A 22,440-nucleotide genomic window follows, 5' to 3' on the forward strand; every position below is an offset into this window, starting at 1 on the left:
GGAGGAAACTCAATAGCCAAAAAAAAAAAAAAAAAGACCTGCAGATACTGACATTTGGGGGTTTTTCATTGGAAAACCTGACCTGCCACCTTATTACCCTCTAGTGAAGCCCACCAATCAATAAAACCCTATCTATGCACACAGAACTTCTAATCGGCTTTTCAGTGCTTGTGAATGGACAACAAGTACTTCTAGGCATTTAAGGAAATCCTCTAGGATATAAGATAGAGATCACAATAAAGAAGTAGAGAAAAGGATCTTGGAGGAAGGAAAGAAAAAAATACAGAGACCAAAAGGGGAAAAATACACTCTAATATGCCTAGTATTATATAGGCATATTGCATTGCATAAATGCTATAAACAAAAAGGACAACTTGGGGGCTTCCCTCGTGGCACAGTGGTAGAGAGTCTGCCTGCCAATGCAGGGTACACGGGTTCGAGCCCTGGTCTGGGAAGATCCCACATGCCGCGGAGCAACTAGGCCCGTGAGCCACAATTACTGAGCCTGCGCGTCTGGAGCCTGTGCTCCGCAACAGGAGAGGCCGCGATGGTGGGAGGCCCATGCACCGCGATGAAGAGTGGCCCCCACTTGCCGCAACTAGAGAAAGCCCTCACACAGAAACGGAGACCCAACACAGCCATAAATAAATAAATAAATAAATAAAACTTAAAAAAAAGGACAACTTGGGCATAAGAAAGAACTCTGAATATGACTACTAAATAAAAAATTTAGGGAAAAAGGTTGAAGTAATCTTTCAGAAAATAGAGCAGAAAGACAAAAAGATGGAAAATAAAAAAGAAAATAAAAGAATTAGAAGATAAATCCAGAAGGTTCAATATCTAACCAGGAGGCGTTCTAAAGACTATTGGCAGGCAGGGCGGGGGGTGGGAGAAATTATCAGAGAAAAAAAGAAAATTAAATTTCTTAGAACTGAAGGACATGATTTTCTAAATTGAAAGAGTCCCAGCACAAAGAATGGGGGAAAAGCTCCATTCTAAGGCACATTATTATGAAGTTTCAGGAAACTAGAAATAAAGAAAGACTATTCTAACAACTTCAGAAGGGAAAAACAGGTCAAATACAAAAGATCAAGAAACATTCACATCGAACTTTGCAACAGCAATAATGGAAACGTGAAGATAATGGCATAGTGCTTAAAAGTTTTGAAGGGAACATTATTGTCAAACTATCCATGACCAGTCAAACTATTAATCAAGTAAAATAAGGACATTTTTGGACAGATGAGCCCTCAAAAAATATATTTCCCATGCAGTCTTCTCAAGAAGATAGTAGAAGTTGTGCTCTATCAGAACAGGGAGAGGAGTTATGCTTCTAGTAGGGCCAACTAAGCTCTGCCCTAGCTGACTCTCCTGCTGATGGCAGCTGTAAACTCTGCACAAAGTACAAAAACAGGTAACCTGAAGGCACTGGAAAGTGAACAGAAGCAGGCATATTCTAGAAGAAGCTGACACTTGGGAGAAGGGAAAAATGGCGTGTTACTCATTTTTACAGCTTTTTCAGACGAAAGACAATAAAATCAGTACTGCTCAGGGCAACTAAAATTCCAACAGAAAACCTACAGTCCTTATGGCATGAAGAACCAGAGGAGAGTTGCAGGTAATCACACAGCTGGAAAATCGGAGAATTCCAGAAAAAGTGTTTCCAAATTCCCGAAAGATATTAATCTGGAAAATCCCTGAAATCCTAAGTAATTCTGTATTTATCACAATACTTTATGTGTTCTCAAATAATGTGCCCATAATAATAATAAACAGTGAACCATTTTTCTATTATAGGATTATACTAAAAGTTTCAGCAGTTTTCTGTCCAAAAAACTCCATAATAATAATAAATTCATGGCTTATCACTAGTATAAGTCAATATACTATGACAAGATTATGTATTTCAATAACATGTTAAAATGATCTCTACCTGATAAAGACTTATGATAGTAGAAAACATTAGAAGGAAACATTAACACAAAATAAATGCTAAATAAAATTATTTTAAAATTTAAATACATCAGAAGTTTAATATGTGAAAGTCACCATTTTTAAGGTTTTTATTTTTATTATTTCTTAAAGGTTTTTAAAACACGAAGTATTAATTACCGAATCTGATAGTCCTGACCTTTGCTGGTTAACAAATATTCCAGACATAGGAAAGTGTCTTTCATTTTGCACCGACATTGATCAAATCAATGACAGTGTGTCCTAAATGATTTTCAAATTGGATATCAGGGTACATATTGCTTCATATAAACTCATTTCCTTTATTAGCAAGTGTCTGGCTTTGTTTACTCAATATTATGAGATTCATCCATGCATGTAGAAGTAGTTTGTTTATTTTTGTTTCTGTACAGTAATATTCTATTGCATGAAAATACCACAGTTTATTATCATTCTACTGTTGATGAGTGTATTAGTCTGCTAGGGCTGCCACAAATGAATATCACAGACTGGTGGCTTAAACAACAAAAATTCATTTTATCACAGTTCTGGAGGCTGGAGGTCTTAATATCAAGGTGTCAGCAGGTTTGATTTCTTTTGCGGTTTATCTCCTTGGCTTGCAGGTAGCCATCTTATTGCTGTGTCCTCACATGGTCTTTCCTCTGTTGTCTCTTCCTCTTCTTATAAGGACACCAATCCTATGAGATTAGGGTTCCACCCATATGACCCCATTTAATTAATTACCTCCTTAAAGGCCCTATCCCCAAAAACAGTCCCACTGGGGGTTAGGGCTTCACCTATGAATTTTGGGGGAACACAATTCAGTCCCTAACAATAAACATTTGTGTAGTTTATAGTTTGGGGCCACTGTGAATAGTTCTACTGTGAACATTCTAATACATGCCTTTTGGTAAACTCATGTATACATGTTTGCTGGGTATACAACTAGGAGTAGAATTGCTATTCATAGGGTATATCTACATTCAGCTTAGTAGATACTGCCAAGCAGTTTTCCAAAGGAGTTGTAGCAATTTACTCTCTCACTTGCAGTGTACAAGAAGTTCTACTTGTTCCACATCCTTGCCAATACTTGGTATTTTCCATCTCTTCCATTTTAGTGATTATGGTGAAGGTATGATAAATAATTTTAATCTAAGTTGCTGCAAATCATTTTTGGAAATGGAATAAAAATACAAATATAATCAATGCAAGTTAATCCAGAAGGATTTTCTTGGTAAAATGTCACTATGATAGACAAGAAAATTTGTAAATCTATTCTTAAAAACACCTAAGATCTCTGGACTTTTTTAAGTAGGAAATTTCAAGAATGCAACTTTATTGTAAAAATTTCAGCCAGAGAAAATGCCTTTAACTTCAAAATGGGGCTGGTGGTGGTGGTGGTGATTCACTTATAATGGAGAAAAAAAACTAGAGTAACAGCAGTGAGTCTGCAACTCCAGGGCCCTCTTGTCAGTTTTCCAGTGAAACTATTTAAAAAGACAGCAGCATGACCTTACACTAAAAATCTATACTCAGAAATACAACCATGTCTGTGAACCTTACACTAAAAATCTATACTCAGAAATACAACCATGTCTGTGAACCTTACACTAAAAATCTATACTCAGAAATACAACCATGTCTGTGAAACTCTAAAAAAGGATGAGGGTCAGCTAGTTTCAAAAAAAAAAATCAAGTGTTTGGAACATACAACCCAAGGTTGGCAACAGGTATATTCAGAAAACGAATGTACAAAAACCACACAAGGATATAGATTATACAAAAATACAGTGATTAAAATTATAACATTATAATTATAAACATACTTGAAAAATATTTCAGCCTTACCAATAAAACTGAGGAGGGATAAAGCCTGGTAGTCAAAAGAAGTTGCATGGAAAAGCTACAGCCTAAAGAGGGCACTAAATTAAACATGATTTTTTAATGTAAAAGGGGAGATAAATTCAGAGTTTTCTTCTGGGGCTACAAGAATATCATGTCACATGGATGGAAGAACATGTTCTGCTCAGCTTTGTGTAGTTCAATTTTTTTTTTTTTTAATTTTAATGAGATTCTTGTCTGCTTACGTTCTTTTTTTTTTTAATGTATGTATGTATGTATGTATGGCTGTGTTGGGTCTTCGTTTCTGTGCGAGGGCTTTCTCTAGTTGTGGCAAGCGGGGGCCACTCTTCATCGCGGTGCGCGGGCCTCTCACTATCGCGGCCTCTCGTTGCAGAGCACAGGCTCCAGACGCGCAGGCTCAGTAATTGTGGCTCACGGGCCGAGTTGCTCCGCGGCATGTGGGATCTTCCCAGGCCAGGGCTCAAACCCGCGTCCCCTGCATTGGCAGGCAGATTCTCAACCACTGCGTCACCAGGGAAGCCCCTGTGTAGTTCAATTTTAACCACAGAGGCATATCTTAAGGAAGACTGCCTTGAGTAGCATCAAAATGATCAGGAGAAAATACAGGAATTAAGCTTAGATGCTTTGAATTGTATCCCCCTTTCTCTCATGAGGGGAGACAGAAACATAAGCTCTTACAAGTGAGTAGGGATAAAGAATTTAAGGAACTTTAATTCTGGGTAACTGCCCCATCAGTGGGATGCTACGTAGAGCAGATAAGATGCAAAATAAAAAACAAATATAGTATATTAACGCATATATGTGGAATCTGAAAAAATTGGTATAGACGATCTTATTTACAAAGCAGAAAAAGAGACGAGACGTAGAGAACAAACGTATGGATACCAAGGGGACCAGGATGGGGTGGGGGGAGAGATGAATTGCGAGATTGGGATTGACATATAAACACTATTGATACTGTGTATAAAATAGATAACTAAAGAGAACATACTGCATAGTACAGGGAACTCTACTCAATGCTCTGTGGTGACCTAAGTGAGAAGGAAATCCAAAAAAGAGGGGACATATGTATACGTATAGCTGATTCACTTTGCAGTACAGTAGAGACTAACACAACATTGTAAAGCAACTATACTCCAATAAAAATTTAAAAAAAAAGAAAAAAGAAAAAATCTGCTCATAGATAATCAAAAGGCGACCATGGTAAGAGAATTAAAAGTCATTCTGAAGAAGAAGCAGAATCACTCTTTTCAAATGCTTTTTGTTGGGGGGCAGAGTGTGAGGGGCCCAAGCAGAGCACAGACTCTTTTTCCTTTGTTCTAAATGCTCTGGGTAAAATCCACCCATTTCATTGCTTCTGTCACCTTTTGTTAAGCTCAGAAACTGCACTGGAGGGGCAAGTTTCCATTTTCTGTTGAGTAGAACTACTCTGTCTTTAAGTCAGAAAAGCCCTGGAATCGACCACTGTTTCGTTGCCAGGAAATTTGGCATCAACAACTATAGGAATCCTGGAGTACAGTACCCTGGATTAAAAGCCTGACTGCTTCGGAAGTATGAGAATCATGATTTATTATTCCATAATAAATTAGTAAACGGAGAGGAAAGTAATCAGTCATTTCAATTTTGAGAAAATTTCTATAGCTGAAATAAGGCATTCAACATAAGACTTACACTCAAGAAATAGAATATGTCAAAAAAGACCTTATTGTTGCTGAATCATTTGAAATTCTCTACAAAAATTCTAAAACAAGTGGAGGTTTCTAGAAGAGGGTCACACATGAATTTAAATGGAAATTAATTTCTTCAAGAACCTCCTACTTCATTAGGATTGACTCAGAGGAACAGAATGCTACCCACACTTTACCCCTTTATCCCCTTTTAAAAATCAACAGCTTGTTAAGGTATCAACAAGTAGAATAGGGTTGGCTTTCCTTGGTCCCTCTCTCTCCATGTTCTCTATTCCAGAGAGCCAAAGTTGATTCAACGAGAGAGAAATTTCCCCTTCCTCTTAGAGTTCTTGTGCCAAACTTCCCTGGCAGTGAGCCTTCTCACTCTACTGATTCCTTGTGCATTCATGCTGTACAGCTCTTTGTGCTCATACCAAACATAATCTGGGGCTGGAGGCAGGTCTAAGATTAAGTTGGTTTATACTCGCCTTAATATAAAACGGACTTGGTTGCATTTCAAATACTTTAGGTTTGTTTTACATAACAGAACCAGTTGTTAGGATGGATTTTGTCCTAGTATTTATCTTCTTCTCAATCACTCAAAGGCTTAATTGACTGTTCAGAGATCCATTTCAGTCTCTAAATTTCCCACCCTTCTCAATCACCTGGAGAGTAACTTAACTGGTTCCATTAATCTTGACCTATGCATAATGCAGCAAGCGGGATCTAGCACCTTTAGCTCTCAAATTCCAGACCTTAATCACTTCCCCCTTTCTCAGCCCCAAACTCTACATAAAATTTCTACTAAATCTATATATTGCATTCCCCCCAAATAAATCAGTGGTGTAACATGTAAAATTGCAACTTGGTAGATCTAAAAATAATTATTTTTCATAAAATTTCAGAAAGGCTATAATGATTAAATATTTTAAACAACAACAATAAAAATGAAGAAGAAGCTGGAGAGTAAGAATCTCTAAATCCTCTTTAGGTGAAGAAGATAGTCACATCCACCTCAGAAAGAGAGGCCAGGGAGTTTTAATAGGTATAAAAAAGGTACACAGCAAAACTAACTAAAGATATAGGACTTCTGCCGGATCAGCTTTACTTATGTTGAAGATTTTTAGTTATAAATGTGATATATTTGAAGACGAAATAACAAGACAAGAATTCTAAGGAAATTTAGCAACTTTCTTCTGTACTTTTATATGTATAAGTATATATATTATCTACTCATGTACATGTTGTATATATAGCTTATTTATACTTTACTAGATGAGTACAGTCATGTAATTGAATACTTTGTCAATGTGTTTAGCTGGAAATGGTGAGCCAGCTCTATTCTGGTTGTGTCTGGCCTGCTGGAAAACAAACACTGTAACATGCTATTGTCAAATTACAGTTCAATAAAGGAATATAAGATAAAAGGTGTGCTGAGCTGACTGATGGAAACTGATACCCAAATATATACAAGATGGACTTCTTTCGCTGCTTTCCCACTTTTTAGGTGGTGTTTCAAATAGTTTCAAATCCTTGAAATTAATTTTTAATTCAGCAGTCCTTGTGTTAATATAAGATTAATTAATATTTAAATGTACAACTAAATTATGTCAAATAGGACAATTTTGTGATTTTTAAGAGACATAATAAATGGCCTACCTGATGCCCTATAATGCCCTATAATACATAAAGCAGAAAATGCCCTATAATACATAAAGCAGAAAACTCTTACTGTTGTATTTTACTAATATACAGTTGTAAGATTGCAATGTCACAGAGCCTTACTCATTGATAAAATATCAACAGGAGTTCTTATGACAAAGATACTACTGTGTATCTACTTTTGAGAATCAACTATATTTTCCCACCATAGAGACCTTTTCCCTACAGGTGGTCTTAGGGTAAAGATTCATTACCATTACTGATATTTTAATTATCAAAACATATAGCAACATGCAATGTTTCATTTTGAATTTGAGACAACATTTCAGTTTGAATGAAACTTTATACTTCTCATAGAGATAAAAGTTCTTCACTAAAAAATGACAAAAAATATAATGGAAAACAATCATTAAAAGGATGAAAATATTACACTAAAAATATTCACTTAATGTAAAAGAAATCAGTAAAGGAAGAACAGAGAAACAAGAAAGTCATGAAACATAAAGAAAATGAAAAACAAAAGAGCAGATGTAAACCCAATTATATCAATAATAACATAATTTGTGAATGAATTAAACAATTTAATCAAAGGCAGAGATTGGTAGACTGGATAAAAAAGCTAGTTCCAACTATATGCTATCTCCAGGAGATTTGCTTTAGGTTCAAAGATACAAATAGGTTGAAAGTAAAAGGACGAAAAAAAGATACATTGTGAAAAAAGCAACCACTACTAATATCAGACAAAACAGACTTTAAAACAACAACAAAAATGTTATTAGAGACTAAAAGGAATATTTTATAATGATAAAAGTATCAATCCATCAGGATGATATAACAATTACAAATATATATGTGCCTAGAAACAGAGCCCTCAAAATTCATGAAGCAAAAACTGACATAACTTAAGGGAGAAACAGACAATTCAACAGTAATAGTTGGAGACTTCAATATCCAACTTTCAACAATGGATAGAACAACTAGGGAGAAGATCAACAGGAAATAATTAGACTTGAACTACACTATACACAAATTAGACTAACAGACATCTAAATAAACACTCCACTCAATAACAACAGAATATACATTTTCTCAAATGCACATGGAACCTTCTCAAAGAAAGATCATATCCTAGGCCATAAAACAGGCCTAAATAAATTAAAAAGAATTGAAATTATACAAAGAATGTTCTCCAATCACAGTAGAGTGAAATTAGAAATTGGTAACAGAGAGTTATTTGGGAAATTCACAAATATGTGGAAATTAAACAGCACACTCCTAAATAACCAATGGGTCAAAAAAAGAAATCTAAAGGAAAATTAGAAAATACTTTGAGACAATGAAAATGAAGACGTAACATACCAAAACTCATGAGATGCAGCAAAAGTAGTGCTTATATAGGGAAATTTATAGTTATAAATGCCTACATTAAAAGAGAAGAAAAATCTCAAACCAACAACCTAACTTCTATCATAAGACCGTGGACAAAGATAAAATTAACCTAAAACAAGTGGAAGGAAGGAAATAATAAGGATTAGAGTGGAAATTCATGAAATAAAGAATAGAAAAATAATACAGCAAGTCAATAAAACCAAAAGTTAGTTCTTTGAAAAATTGAATAAAATGGACAAACATTTAGCTAAATGGACTAAGAAAAAGAGAGAAAACTAAAATTACTAAAATCAGGGATGAAAGAAAGGACATTACTACCAACCTTATAGAAATAAAAAGAATTATAAGGGAATACTATTAACAACTGGGTACCAACAAATTAGATAACTTGGATAAAATGGGCAAATTCCTAGAAGGACCCAAACCACTGAAGCCAACTCAAGAAAAAAGATATAATCTGAACAGAAGAGGAGGGATCTCTTCAAAACTCATTCTATGAGGCCAGTATTACCTTGATAGCAAAATCAGACAAAGACACCACCAAAAAGAAAACTACTGACCAATATCTCTCATGAGTATAAACACAAAAATCCTCAACAAAATGCTAGTAAACTAAGTCCAGCAATATACAAAAAGTATTATACACCACAACCAAGAGAGATTTATCCCAGAAATGCAAGACTGATTTAAAATCCAAAAATCAATTAATAAAATACACCATATCAATAGGATAATGGACAAAAACCACATGATCATCTCAATAGAAACAGAAAATGCATTTGACAAAATCCAACACCCCTTCATGATAAAAACACTCAAAAACTAGGAATAGAAGGGAATGTCCTTAATTTAATAAAGGGCATCTAAGAAAAACCCAGAGCTAACATCATAATTAATGGTGAAAGACTGAAGTCTTTCCCCCAAGCTCAGGAATAAGTCAAGGGTGTCCACTCTCTGTGATAGAATATACCACTTCTATTCAACATTTCACTGAAGGTTCTAGACAGGAAATTTAGGCAAGAAAAATAGATAAAGGGCATTCAGATTGAAAAGGGAGAAGTAAACTATCTCTATTTCCAGATGATATGATCTTATATTTAGAAAATCCTAAGAAATCTACTAGAAACTATTAGAACTAATAAACAAGTTTAGCAAGGTTTCAGGTTATGAGATCAATACACAAAAATCAATTACAATCACCATTGTAAAGCAATTATACTTCAATAAAGATATTTTAAAAAATCAATTACATTGCTATACGGTAGCAATGAACAAACCAAAAAGGAAATTAGGAAAACAATTCCATTTACACTAGTTTAAAACAGAATAAAATGTTTATGAATAAATTTAACAAAAGAATTGCAAATTTTATACACTGAAAACTATAAAACATTGTTGAAAGGAATTAAAGAAGACCAAAATAAATGGAAAGACAGCTGTTATGAGTTGAATTGTGTCCTCCAGAAAGATGTTAAAGTACTAGCTCCCAATACCTGTGAATGTGACCTTATTTTGAAATAGGGTCTTTGCAAATGTAATTAAGCTTAGATGAGGTCATACTGGATTAGAGTTGTCCCTAACATGATAACTGGTGTCCTTATATGAAGAGCAAATTTGGAAACACACACACACACACACACACACACACACACACACACACGGAAAATAGCATATGAAGTTAAAGGCAGAGACTAGAGCAATGCACCTACAAGCCAAAGAACTCCACCAGAAGCATGGAGCACGTTGTCCATACTGCCCAGAAAGAACCAAACTGCCAACACTTTGATTTCAGACTTCTAGCCTCCAGAATGAGAGGATAAATTTCTGCTTTCTAAGATATCAGTTAGCAGTACTTTGTATGGCAGCCCTAGAAAATGAAAAGAACATTACATGTTCATGGCTCTGAAGACTTCATACTGTAGTCCCCAATGTGATTTACAAATTCAACACAATCCCTATCAAAACTCCAGCTGGCTTCTTTGTAGAACTTGACAAGCTGATCCTAAAATTCATACGGAAATTCAAAGGACTCAGAATAGCCAAAACAATCTTGAACACCCAACAAAACAAAACAAAGTTGGAGGACTCACACTTCCTAATTTCAAAACTTAGAACAAAGTTATGGAAATCAAGACAGTGTGGTATTGACATAAAGTTAGACAAATAGATCAATGGAATATAATAATTGAGAGACCAGAAATAACCCTTTACATTTACAGTCTGTTGATTTTCAAAAAGGGAGTCAATACAATTCAGTAGGGCAAGAATAGTCTTTTCAACAAATAGTGCTGAGGCAGCTAGATATCCACATGCAAAAGAAAGAAGATAGACCACTACCTCACACCACATATAAAAATAACTTGAAATTAACCAAATACCTAAATATAAGAGCTAAAACTATAAAACTCTTAGAAGAAAACATAGGCATAAATCATTGTGACCTTGGATTAGGCAATAGTTTCTCAAATGTGACACCAAAAGCATAAGCAACAAAAGAAAAAATAAATTGGACCTCATTAAAATTTAAAAATTTTGTGCTTCAAAGGACACCAAACAAAATTAAAAAAAAAAAAAGAATGTGAGAATATTTTTGCAAATCATATATCTGACATGGAACTTGTATCTAGAATACATAAAGAACACTTAAAATTCAACAATAAAAAGACAAATGACCCAATTTAAAAATAGGCAAAGTATGTAAAAGAATGAAATTAGAACATTTTCTTATGTCATACATAAAAATAAACTCAAAATGGATTAAAGACCTAAATGTAAGACCAGAAACCATAAAACTCCTAGAAGAAAACATAGGCCGAACACACTTTGACGTAAATCTTGGCAATATTTTTTTGGATCTGTCCTCTAAAGCAAAGGAAATAAAAGTAAAAATAAACAAATGGGACCTAATTAGATTTAAAAGCTTTTCCACAGCAAAGGAAACTATCGACAAAATGAAAAGAAATCAATAAAATATAAAACATAAAGCAACAGAGAGAATAAAACAAAGCTGTTTCTTTGAGAAGATGAATAGAACTAATAAAACTCTCGCTAGCATAATCAGAAAAAAAAATAGAGAAGATTTGTACCTTTTTTAAAAAAACTTTTTATTGTGGAAAATTTCACACATGTATACATGTAAAGACAATAGTATAATAAACCTGATGTAACAATCGCCCACTCAATACATGGCCAATCTTGTTTCAACTATACCTCCCCTTAATTCTCCCATCCTGGATTATTTTAAAGCACATCCCATACATTGTATTATTTTATCTGTAAATATTTTAGTTTTTGACTATGCTTATGACTAAGTAGATAAACCTATATGTTCCGTGTCATGATGCTAAGAATAAAATTTAATCTGTAAATGTCAAAAATGTCCCCAATGGTCTTCTTCCCTTCCCCAGACTTAAGAATTAACCAGATCAACAGCCTGAACCTCATGAAACTAGACAGTTTCTCTAATTGCCAGAGGCAGAAATCCTGTACCCCTCCCTCTGAGGAACAGACTTCAGGAAGGCCTAGTCTGGTCTTGTTGAAGAATGGGAAACTGACCTTTGATTCACACTGATTGACAGTGAACATTCAGGCATGTCCTGGGGTTTGTACCTGGTAATTGTACCTGGTGAGCAGGCAGGCACATAGCCAGAGTGTCTTTAAACCACTCACCCAAGAATGATAAACATGACCTGTTGGGATCCTTGTCCTGATCAGGTGCTATATGTCAGCTTCACAGGCCAGAAAAACTTAAACTTCCAATGAGAATATGCTATGTTGTCTTCTGTTTTACTCAACTGTCTCCATATGGATATGTTTCTGTATCTTTTGCTGCTAAATAAATTTCATATTGTTTACCTGTATGGTATCTTCTCTTCAATACCATCATGGCTCCACTGTGACACCATGCACTAGTGTCAGAAGTAGGACTGATATGAATGTAGAAGACTCTAAAAGATACATGAGAGAATTCAGGGAACTGAAGGGAAAGTATAGCAGGCCCACGTTTGGCATCAGTCCATAAAAACTTTGGTGTAGGTGACCAGAGATCAAGTGTTTCAATGGGGTTATGCACACAGCCTAACCTATGCAGGGACCCTGGGCAGCCTAGTCCATGGAACTGAAACAAATCACAGTCTAAAAGGAAGGGGGGACTTCCTTGGTGGCAGAGTGGTTAAGAATCCGCCTGCCTATGCAGGGAACATGGGTTTGAGCCCTGGTCCGGGAAGATCCCACATGCCGCGGAGCAACTAAGCCCATGTGCCACAACTACTGAGCCTGCGCTCTAGAGCCCTTGAGCCACAACTACTGAGCCCACGTGCCACAACTACTGAAGCCTGCGTGCCTAGAGCCCGTGCTCCGCAACAAGAGAAGCCACCGCAATGAGAAGCCCACGCACCCTAACGAAGAGTAGCCCCCCCTCACCGCAACTAGAGAAAGCCCACGGGCAGCAACGAAGACCCAGCACAGCCATACATACACATATACATACATACATACATACATAAATAAAAATTTTAAAAATAAAAGGAAGGGAGCCAGACTTAACAATTTTCAAGTTGCCTCTATTGGCAGGTGTTTCAGAGGTTCTTCAGTGGGAACTGAAACAGGAAATGGCTGGGCTGGTACTCTGGTGAGAAAAACTAAGACTGAAACTGCAGATTCCAATGTCTGGGGCAGAAACAACTGGAATGGTAATGATGGGGGATGAGGAGAAGGTCCCAAGATGCACTAGAGACTCTGCTGAACCAGAAGGTGGCAACGTTCCAGGCAGAAGACAGATCTCTGTCAAAGTTTTAGGCATGAGAAGATATGACAAACAAGCTAAGAAATGTTTTAAATTTTCATCAATGGTTGTCCCAGTTGGGGGCAGGGGAGTATGTGTAGGGAATATCACAGGCAAAAAAACAAGAAATTTTTAATTGTGGGGAAGTAAATTGTAACATGCATGAGTTCCAGTCTTTGTTTTCACAGACCTTTCTTCTAAGACAGAGCTGTACCTTGAAGCTGTGTGTTTTTAGCCAGCAAACTTTTTTTTTAAAACGGTGTTCAAAGATATATTCTTAGAAGTAATTTCCTATTTGGAATAGATGTTTCCCAAGTGGAAAATTAAGAGTACTTGAGACATGAAGTTTCCATTGGTAAAAGTATTTAAGAAGAAATTCCTTAAAACTGTTCAAAAGATGGATGAACACATGTACTATGTTAGCCAGGTAAGAATACGTGACTATTTGGGCTGTGTCTGAAAAGTTGCAACATATATTTTTCATCATTTCAGTATGATCCATAGTCCCCATATACATGGAATTGAAATGGTCTTGAGACAATTTAATTGAGGGATTAAATAACTGAATAACGTATTCAGATATAATTTTGTTGAAGTGGTGGATAACTTTGGTGGATAGGAGCCAAATGAAATAAAGGGAGAAAGTCTGGCTTCTTTAAGGTTAAAAGTCTGATAAATGTCCCCTGTGAGGAGAGACAGTTATCCCTGGGTCTCTCACTCACCCACATTCTTGCTAAGTATGCCAAGAATGCAAGGCCTTAACAATTTCTTAAGGTGTATTTGCAGAGAGAAACCTTGAGGGATGAGGCAATGTCTCCCTTGAGAAAAAAGCAGGCTTGCTTACTTCTGACTATAAATTGGTACATTCCCCAAACTCAGAGTTCCTCTCCTGTAACACAACTCACTGCCTATGCAGGCATCCATCTGCGCCCTCAGCAAAACTCCTCCCTTCCCTAACGGGACTAGGGAGCAAGGAGGGAACTGACTCAACATGCTATCTGTGCCTAGAGTAATAAAATCCTTTGTCTCTGACCCAGGTTTCTTGTGTCTTCTGCCAGCATTCATGAAATAATACAGGCAAAGCTATTACTTCATAAGTAGGGTAAAATCAAATCCAAAGCCCAACACCTCCCTCTACCCCTTTTGGTTCAGTTTAAAATATTCCACTGAGGCCATGGCTTCTATGTTGGGGGTAGGGTGTTTGTATGCGAGTATGGTGGAGATATGGTGTTTGAATAGGAAACCTCTCCCCAACTTCCTTCCTTCCTTCTTTTTAGTAGAAAAAAAGAACCTGCACTACTCAGCTCCTGAATGAAAAAGAAAAAAGACAGAGAGTGAGGGTGAGTCCCAGGTGACCTGACCTCCTCTCTCCAGGAAAACATAACCCTTCACAGAATTTACAGCAAAATGGTCTGGGGCAGCAACCCATGGACCCCTCAGCAGTGGTGCGTCCTGTCAGAAAAGAGATGCTCATTGTTGCATATATAAAATGATAACCTCTAGTGTCACCAGCCCCATAGCAGAGAGCTAATCTGAAGCAGTTAAATTCTCTGGAAGGCATGGGATGGGGCCTCCTTTGGCAAACACCAGGTAATTCACAATAAATTGCTGGTCCAAGTTTCCACCCAAGTGCAAACAAGAAGCCCAATGTTTGGTTGAGCTGTATGGATTTTAGCAAACCATAGTCCACTCATGGGGAATCTTACTGAGCCCAGTCCACCAAGAAACCAGTAAGAAAATGACTTTGTGCTCACCTCTGGGGAGATCAGTTACCACAGAATGAAAAACTGGAGAACCATGGGATGTTTTAATCTATGCAAAAGTTTGGATTTTTGCACTCAAGCTCTGTGGCTTACAACATGCTAAATTTAAATTCTCTTTTGAGTTAGTTTTATGTGAGATTAAAAACTTCTTGGGATGAACCAAAAGCAACTGGAACTTATTTATAAAGGTACTCTAGGATTTCTAAATTTAATGTGATATAAAACTACAACTGAAATAGATTACATACAAACATACAATGGCTTGTATGAATTAGTTCTTGTGTAACTCAGACAATATTATGAACTATAGAAATTGTTCCATGTCAAATTTTGGAGCAGTTTTTTAAATCTCTGGTAATTCTTGATATTATATGAATTACGTTTTGGGACATTTTAGATTGGCTTTTGGAAAGTTAGACTAATAAAATACTGAATTAATGACTATTTCTATTTAATTAAAGATCATATATGGGATTCTGCATATATGAAATTCTGAGATAGTGCGTGATGCTCCCCTGGAGGGAAGCTAGAATTTTGCTTTTCTTTTTTTTAGTTGGAATGCCAGTGAGATTGACAAAGGGAGTAGTCAGGACTTGTATATTCAGGAACCAATTCCAGATGTTTAGGCAGAGGGTAATAAAGAGAAATACATGCTTTAATAGGGCAATATATAGCATGGCACATTAAAATCTGTTATAGAGGGGAAAGTAATGTTTTCCTATAGGAACAAGATAAAACGAAACCTAATTAAATTAGAAATGTTAACATGACCCCAGGAACTTTTCTTTTACTCTTTCATGAATGAAGTTCTACTCAAGGGCTCATCTGAAACAATACAAATGACATCCCTAGCATCCCATCTGGGTATCTAATACTATTCTCCCACTTCTGAGATGACTTTAATTCCTAATTCTCCTCAGGCACACATATCTGCCTTCCCTCTGAGGTGTGCCCCCAGGCTCTATATTCTTGATTATCAGATTATGCTAAAGTTCTTTTGATGTTAAATTCATAAATAAATCTACTTTCCTAGGACTTCCCTGGTTGCCAAGTGGTTAAGCATCCGCTTGCAATGCAGGGGACACGGGTTCAAGCCCTGGTCTGGGAAGATCCCACATGCCACAGAGCAACTAAGCCTGTGCGCCACAACTACTGAGCCTGCGCTCTAGAACCTGCGAGCCACAACTACTGAAGCCCGCGTGCCACAACAACTGAAGCCCACGCGCCTAGAGTCCATGCTCCGCAACAAGAGAAGCCACCATGAGAAGCCCGCGCAGTGCAACGAAGAGTAGCCCCCACTTGCCACAACTAGAGAAAGCCTGTGCACAGCAACGAAGACCCAATGCAGCCAAAAATAAATAAATTAAAAAAAAAAAATCTACTTTCCTTGAAGGTTAAAGAATTTACATATTTTTAAGAAAGCCATTCTAGGGCTTCCCTGGTGGCGCAGTGGTTGAGAGTCTGCCTGCCAATGCAGGGGACACGGGTTCGAGCCCTGGTCCGGGAAGATCCCACATGCCGCGGAGCAACTGGGCCCGTGAGCCACAATTACTGAGCCTGCACGTCTGGAGCCTGTGCTCCACAACAGGAGAGGCCGCGACAGTGAGAGGCCCGCGCACCGCGATGAAGAGTGGCCCCCACTTGCCGCAACTGGAGAAAGCCCTCGCACAGAAACGAAGACCCAACACAGCCAAAAATAAATAAATAAATAAATAATTTTAAAAAATAAAAATAAAAAAAAGAAAGCCATTCTAGAGTTCCACGGTAGCTTTTGTAGATTCTAGTTTTCTGGATTCTGGGACGTTGTTAGATTCTGATTTCCTCCAGTACTTGTTGAAAGTACAAACCTGAATTTCCATGTGTTAGAACTGTATTACTTTTTTCAGGAAGAGGAAGAGGCAACACAGGGTAGGTCAGAGAGAAAGTGGCTCTGCTAAAGCAAAAGCTGCCTTTCCAACTCCTGTAAATTCCACCGAGACCTCTCTAGCACCTGGAAACAAATTTCATGACTTAGAGTCAGGCAACCGTCTTTATTGAAGGAACTCCCCTTTAGGAAAATGTTTTAATTCTTCCACATAAGGATATACTTTGTGGGAAAACAAGGAACAAGGATTTGAAAAAGAATAAAAGGAATAATAATAAATTAATTTCTAAGTACCATACATCTGGCACATCAAGAAATAGGTAGCAAAGCTTCAGGGAAATCTTGTGAATATCAGAAAAATAAAAAGACCAGAAAGCACAAACATAAAAGAAATGGAGAGGAAAAAGTCCAAGTTAAAGCAGAAAAAAAAGTGTTCTAAGAATTTTTCAAAATTATAAAGTATTTAAAGACAAAGTACTTAAGGGCAGATGAAGAACCTCCTATAATAATCATCAGAATCTGAATAATAAACTGAAACAGTCCCCTTGGTACACTGTAAAGTATGCAATTTTAATTATGTGATTTTTTCTAGCTAATTTCTGCTTCAAAAACAGTAAAGTACTTCTGCTTACAAGGTGGCAGAGACAAGAACTTTTCTGAACCTCTCATATGCACGTTGTCATCAAAATTTAAATTAGCAGAAACATGCCTTTGAGTTAAATCACAATTAACCCTTAGACAGACCTATATACTGAGAACCCACTAGGTGCCCAACACTAGCAGCATACACTAAACAACACTTTGCATTTGTAAAGCACTTTTTCCTTTTCAGGTTCTCACAAATGACATTTTAAAACAAACTATATTTGTTTTTCAGCATTAACTACACATGCTGAACACATCTATTATTATAAATTGCTCCTACTCAGGAGTGTCTGAGGTTTTTTAAAAATAATTAATTAATTAATTAATTTTTTGTTTGGCTGTGTTGGGTCTTCGTTGCTGTGCGCACGGGCTTTCTCTAGTTGTGGCGAGCGGGGGCTACTCTTCATTGCGGTGCGCAGGCTTCTCATTGCGGTGGCTTCTCTTGTTGCAGAGCACAGGCTCTAGGCATGCGGGATTCAATAGTTGTGGCACGCAGGCTCAGTAGTTGTGGTGCACGGGCTTAGTTGCTCCGTGGCATGAGGGCTCTTCCCGGGCCAGGGATCGAACCTGTGTACCCTGCATTGGCAGGATGATTCTTAACCACTGTGCCACCAGGGAAGCCCGAGTCTGAGCTTTTAAAAGACAAAATATATCCAGTTGTACTTGTGTATATATATTTTACATAGTTATGTATGGAAGTCAATCAACAATGATAAATACAAACAGATTGACAAATTAAAACAATTTTCAGGGAACAGAAATGACACATTCGTTAGAAGATGTCCACAAATAATTAATTACTTGAGCACAATAAAGATATTCTCTTAATACTAGAGTTTCTTAAAAAGGATACTCATTACTTTCTAACCATCTGTCATCACTCCTCCCCAAAAAACTAATTAGGGTTTCCTCCAATCACACATTATAAATCATGCAAATGTGGATGGCAAAAAACACAGTTTAAAGAAGTTAACATTATAACATTTTGTATTTTAAAAATCACAGGCTTTAGAACTAGGCTTTCATTTTCTAATAATTACCCTGCTTATTTTTCTCATCTTTTCCTGATTAATTATTAGATATTAAACTTAGAAAATTAAAAAAAAACTTACAGGTAGTAGAGTTCTCCTGCAGCAGGAAGTTCCCTTTTCCGATAATCTATCCCAGAATCTAGCTGGACCGTATTACAGTATTCCTACAATCCAAACACATAAAATATCTTTTTAAACAAATGGTGGCTTAGAATTATAATCTTTCTGCTATCCTATTTTTTTAAATTTTCCTCAATAAAATAATGAGTTTAGGACAAAACAATAGAACTCATGTAAGAATCATAAATGTTGCAATATTAAACATATATTAAGCCAAAAAATATCAGTTTAATAAAATTAAGATTTGTAGCATGCCTTCCTCAAACTTTGCTAAAACTGTGCTGTCAGCAAATTCCCCAAATAACTGCATTAGATTTTTTAAAATTCCAATTTCCATTACTCTGAAGTGAGAAGCTGGAGGCTATAAGAAAAAATAACTCATGGGTCTTAAGCATCACAATGGGAGACAGACAGTCTAAGAAAGTTGCATCAGAACATTAGCATCCACATTTTAAACTGAATGATCATACTAAAGTGATGCTATAGGTATACCTGCCCTTCACTTCTAAATGATAGCCACTGCCCTTGTTCCTTAGCTCCCTCTCTAGCCATCAATGTCTTCAGAGTTCTTTCCTGCTATGAATGCTTCCGTTCAACCTGAATGGTCCTGTGCCACTGCTGTCCTTGTCTCCTCCCAATTACTCTTTCCTTTCCATCCTCTGGGGTGCATGTATGCATGGAAACTCCCATACACACACACACACACACACACACACACACACACACACCCCTTAAAATTCTTACTATGGAAGCAAATGAACTTTTACTACACCTATGCTGGTCAGCTGGCTTTTTGGGAAGATACACACACACACACACATACACACAAACACACACATACTCATTCCAGTAGAACAGTGGTAAGCAAGAGTTCTCAGAACAATTCAAGTAACATTTACAGGCTGACCTTTTTGTTTTCATTCGAAATAAAAATTGCATTAAGAAAATTCATGAGGAAAAACCGTATTTTAACAACTTTACTACTTTTATTAATGAAAAACTGCATTTGGAAGCTAAGGTAGTTGTGGTGGATTATATTTTCCAAAGATGGCTGCAGTAATGTCTCCATCTCAACAGGTTGTGACGTTGATCTTCTAACCATCATGAAGTAGGGTCTAGGGACTTCCCTAGTGGTCCAGTGGCTAAGACTCAGCGCTTCCAATGCAGGGGGCCCAGGTTTGATTCCTGGTCAGGGAACTAGATGCCACATGCTGCAACTAAGAGTTCGCATGCCATGACTAAAGATCCTGCGTGCTGCAACTAAGACCTGGTGCAGCCAAATAAATAAATATTTAAAAAAAAAGAAGTGGGGTCTGTGCTCCCCACTTGAATCCTGTGGCTACGGTGAAAATGATGCTATACAATAATATCTGATGTGACATTTGAGGCAGCTTCTTTCTTGTTGGCTAGAATACTTGCTCCAGAACCCTAAACTGCCAGGTAAGCATCATCTGTCTGGAGGCAACCAGGAGAACTTAAAGTAGCCCATAGAGAGGCCTTGAGATGACATGAAGACAGAGGTGTTGGACCGGTCTCCAGCTGTTCCAGTTGTAGCCACTGTCATAGTGAGGGAGCCAGAACTGCCAGCTGAGATTTTCTCAAATCCCAGAACCACAGAAACCAGAAGGGATAATAATGTTATTTTAATTTTGCAGTCATTTGTTATGCAGCAATAGATAATCAGAAGAGCACTATCTGGGCACACTTGGGATGTAGCAACATTCTTCCTCCCTGAAATTACATCCTGGGTTGTACTGCTATGCAAGAGCTCTTCATCATCTGTACTACAGGGAAGAGACTGTACACAGTGGCAGCGAGAATGCATTTCCCCTCCTCCTATGCTACAGCTGCTAAAGGCTCAGGGAAGTAAAATAGGGTGATCAACCATCCCTCTGAGACTGAGAGGTTTCCCCAAGACTGAGGTTTTTTTTTCTGAAAGCAGCACTTTCAGTGCTAATACCACGAGAGTCCTGGGCACACTGGGATAGTTGGTCACCCTCGGAGTGAAGACCAACTGGCCTGGAAGGCTGGAAAAGCTACAGCATTTTGAGTAGCAATTGTGAATTAGGTTAGAATAAAATAATCCTCAAGAAGAGGCCGCTCCCCTGGGGAGCCTACAAAGCTAAGCTTTTTAACTACACATTTGAAGAACCACCCCCTGAAGCTAACAGAGTCACGCCACTGTGCAATGCTTGGCCTAAGCAGCCACCCACACCTCCCGAGCTCATCATCCCAAGTGGCTCAAACCCACCCTCAGGACTCAGGCCCTTAACTCATCTCAGCAGAAAGAAATACAGCATTGCCCAAATACATGCATCCCACTCTCCCATTGCCTCAGAGACCTGTTAAAAAAAAAAAAGGTATAGCCATACATCTCTCTTCTTTTCAACTTTGAGTTAATGTAGGAAACCTGGGAAAGGAGACATTTCCTCCCCTGACCCCTTCTATAACTGGGGCTCAGCCACCCAGTGCAAAGAAAGAAGGAGATGCACTTGTTCAGGTAGCACTTCTTTCTCTCTCTCTCTCTGAGGGAAATCTGTCCTGGTTTGGTAAGGGCCAACTATTCATAAGCTACCTATAATACATACAATATACTACATGGTGGAAAAGTATATTCACATAAGTGTATTTCCCCAGGTTCTCTATTTCTTTTAAACAACAATTTATCTTATATTACTCAATATTCCTAATTTAGTCAAAAATTATTCTTCTTTATTTTTTTGCTATTAAAAAAATAAGGCTAATGAAAGTTATACAAGCTTCAATTTCTCCTTCTGGGTAACGAACTTCTCTCTCATATGAGTGATTAAACCCTACCAAATGATTGCATTTGTACATTCACTAATCACCACCAAGGAATACCTAATCAGCAGCATAAGAACTATAACCGAAGCCCTTAGATGTTAGCCCTTAATTGTCCGAAAAATACTAACACTCAGTATATATTTTTAAAGAAAAATAAACCTCAAAATTTCTGATCTTATTCACTTAAGCTAGAGTCTTCAAACCACTGTGCAGAAGGGTGGAGGAAGGTGAAAACTAACTTTATTTCCAAGTTGAGGATGAATCTAGTCAAAAGGGCCTGATCTCTAAGCAATTTCCTAATTTCCAGGGATATTTACAAGACCTTGTGACCTCTTACCACCATCCAATTCAAATGCATAAAACTAATCAGCCAGCAAACTGAATTTATTTTGAAATAGTTTGTATATTTATATATACAAAGGACAAATACAATTACACAAGCTAAAAATGCAATTAGGAAACTTGAGGAGGAAAAGGAGGCAGGTTAACGCACCCTTGGGAGCATATTCATGAGTCAAAGGCTTTTGACTTTGGAAAGAAAAATATACCACTAAAAGAATTGTATTCCAACAGTTTGCATTTTCCTCAAGATCTATTGTGTGTATTTTTAGCAATTCTTAATAATACCATTAGAAAAATAGCATCTCACAAAATAACTTTTTATAGCTTCCAGTCTGGCTTTTCCCTTCCCAGTTGGAACAAAAGAACAATAAATATAGTGGAGAAAAATCCTTTAAAAGTACAACATATTAAACTTGTCAGCAAAGATTGAAATAATAAAGATTTGCCTCCCTTAAATACTTTTATTATAAAGTAATTTTTGCTTACTCTAGAAAATTTGGAAAAACAGAAAAAACAAAAAACATAAAACCAATCACATAAATCAAAGTTTTATGTC

The 22,440-nt window shown here is 37.1% G+C and overlaps 1 protein-coding gene across 9 annotated transcripts in view; it reads right to left on the bottom strand.

The window, feature by feature from the left end:
- Positions 1–22,440, bottom strand: part of AFG1L (AFG1 like ATPase) — a 260,517-nt gene that overhangs the window by 85,187 nt on the left and 152,890 nt on the right. For all 9 annotated transcript variants that reach the window (XM_082404818.1, XM_082404817.1, XM_082404816.1 and 6 more), the window contains one exon: positions 18,699–18,781. In XM_082404818.1, the coding sequence (XP_082260944.1) occupies positions 18,699–18,781 (83 nt within the window). The remainder of the gene's footprint in view (positions 1–18,698; positions 18,782–22,440) is intronic.

This window comes from Balaenoptera borealis (genome assembly GCF_965194805.1).
Source record: "Balaenoptera borealis genome assembly, chromosome: 9".
Taxonomy (NCBI): Eukaryota; Metazoa; Chordata; class Mammalia; order Artiodactyla; family Balaenopteridae; genus Balaenoptera; species Balaenoptera borealis.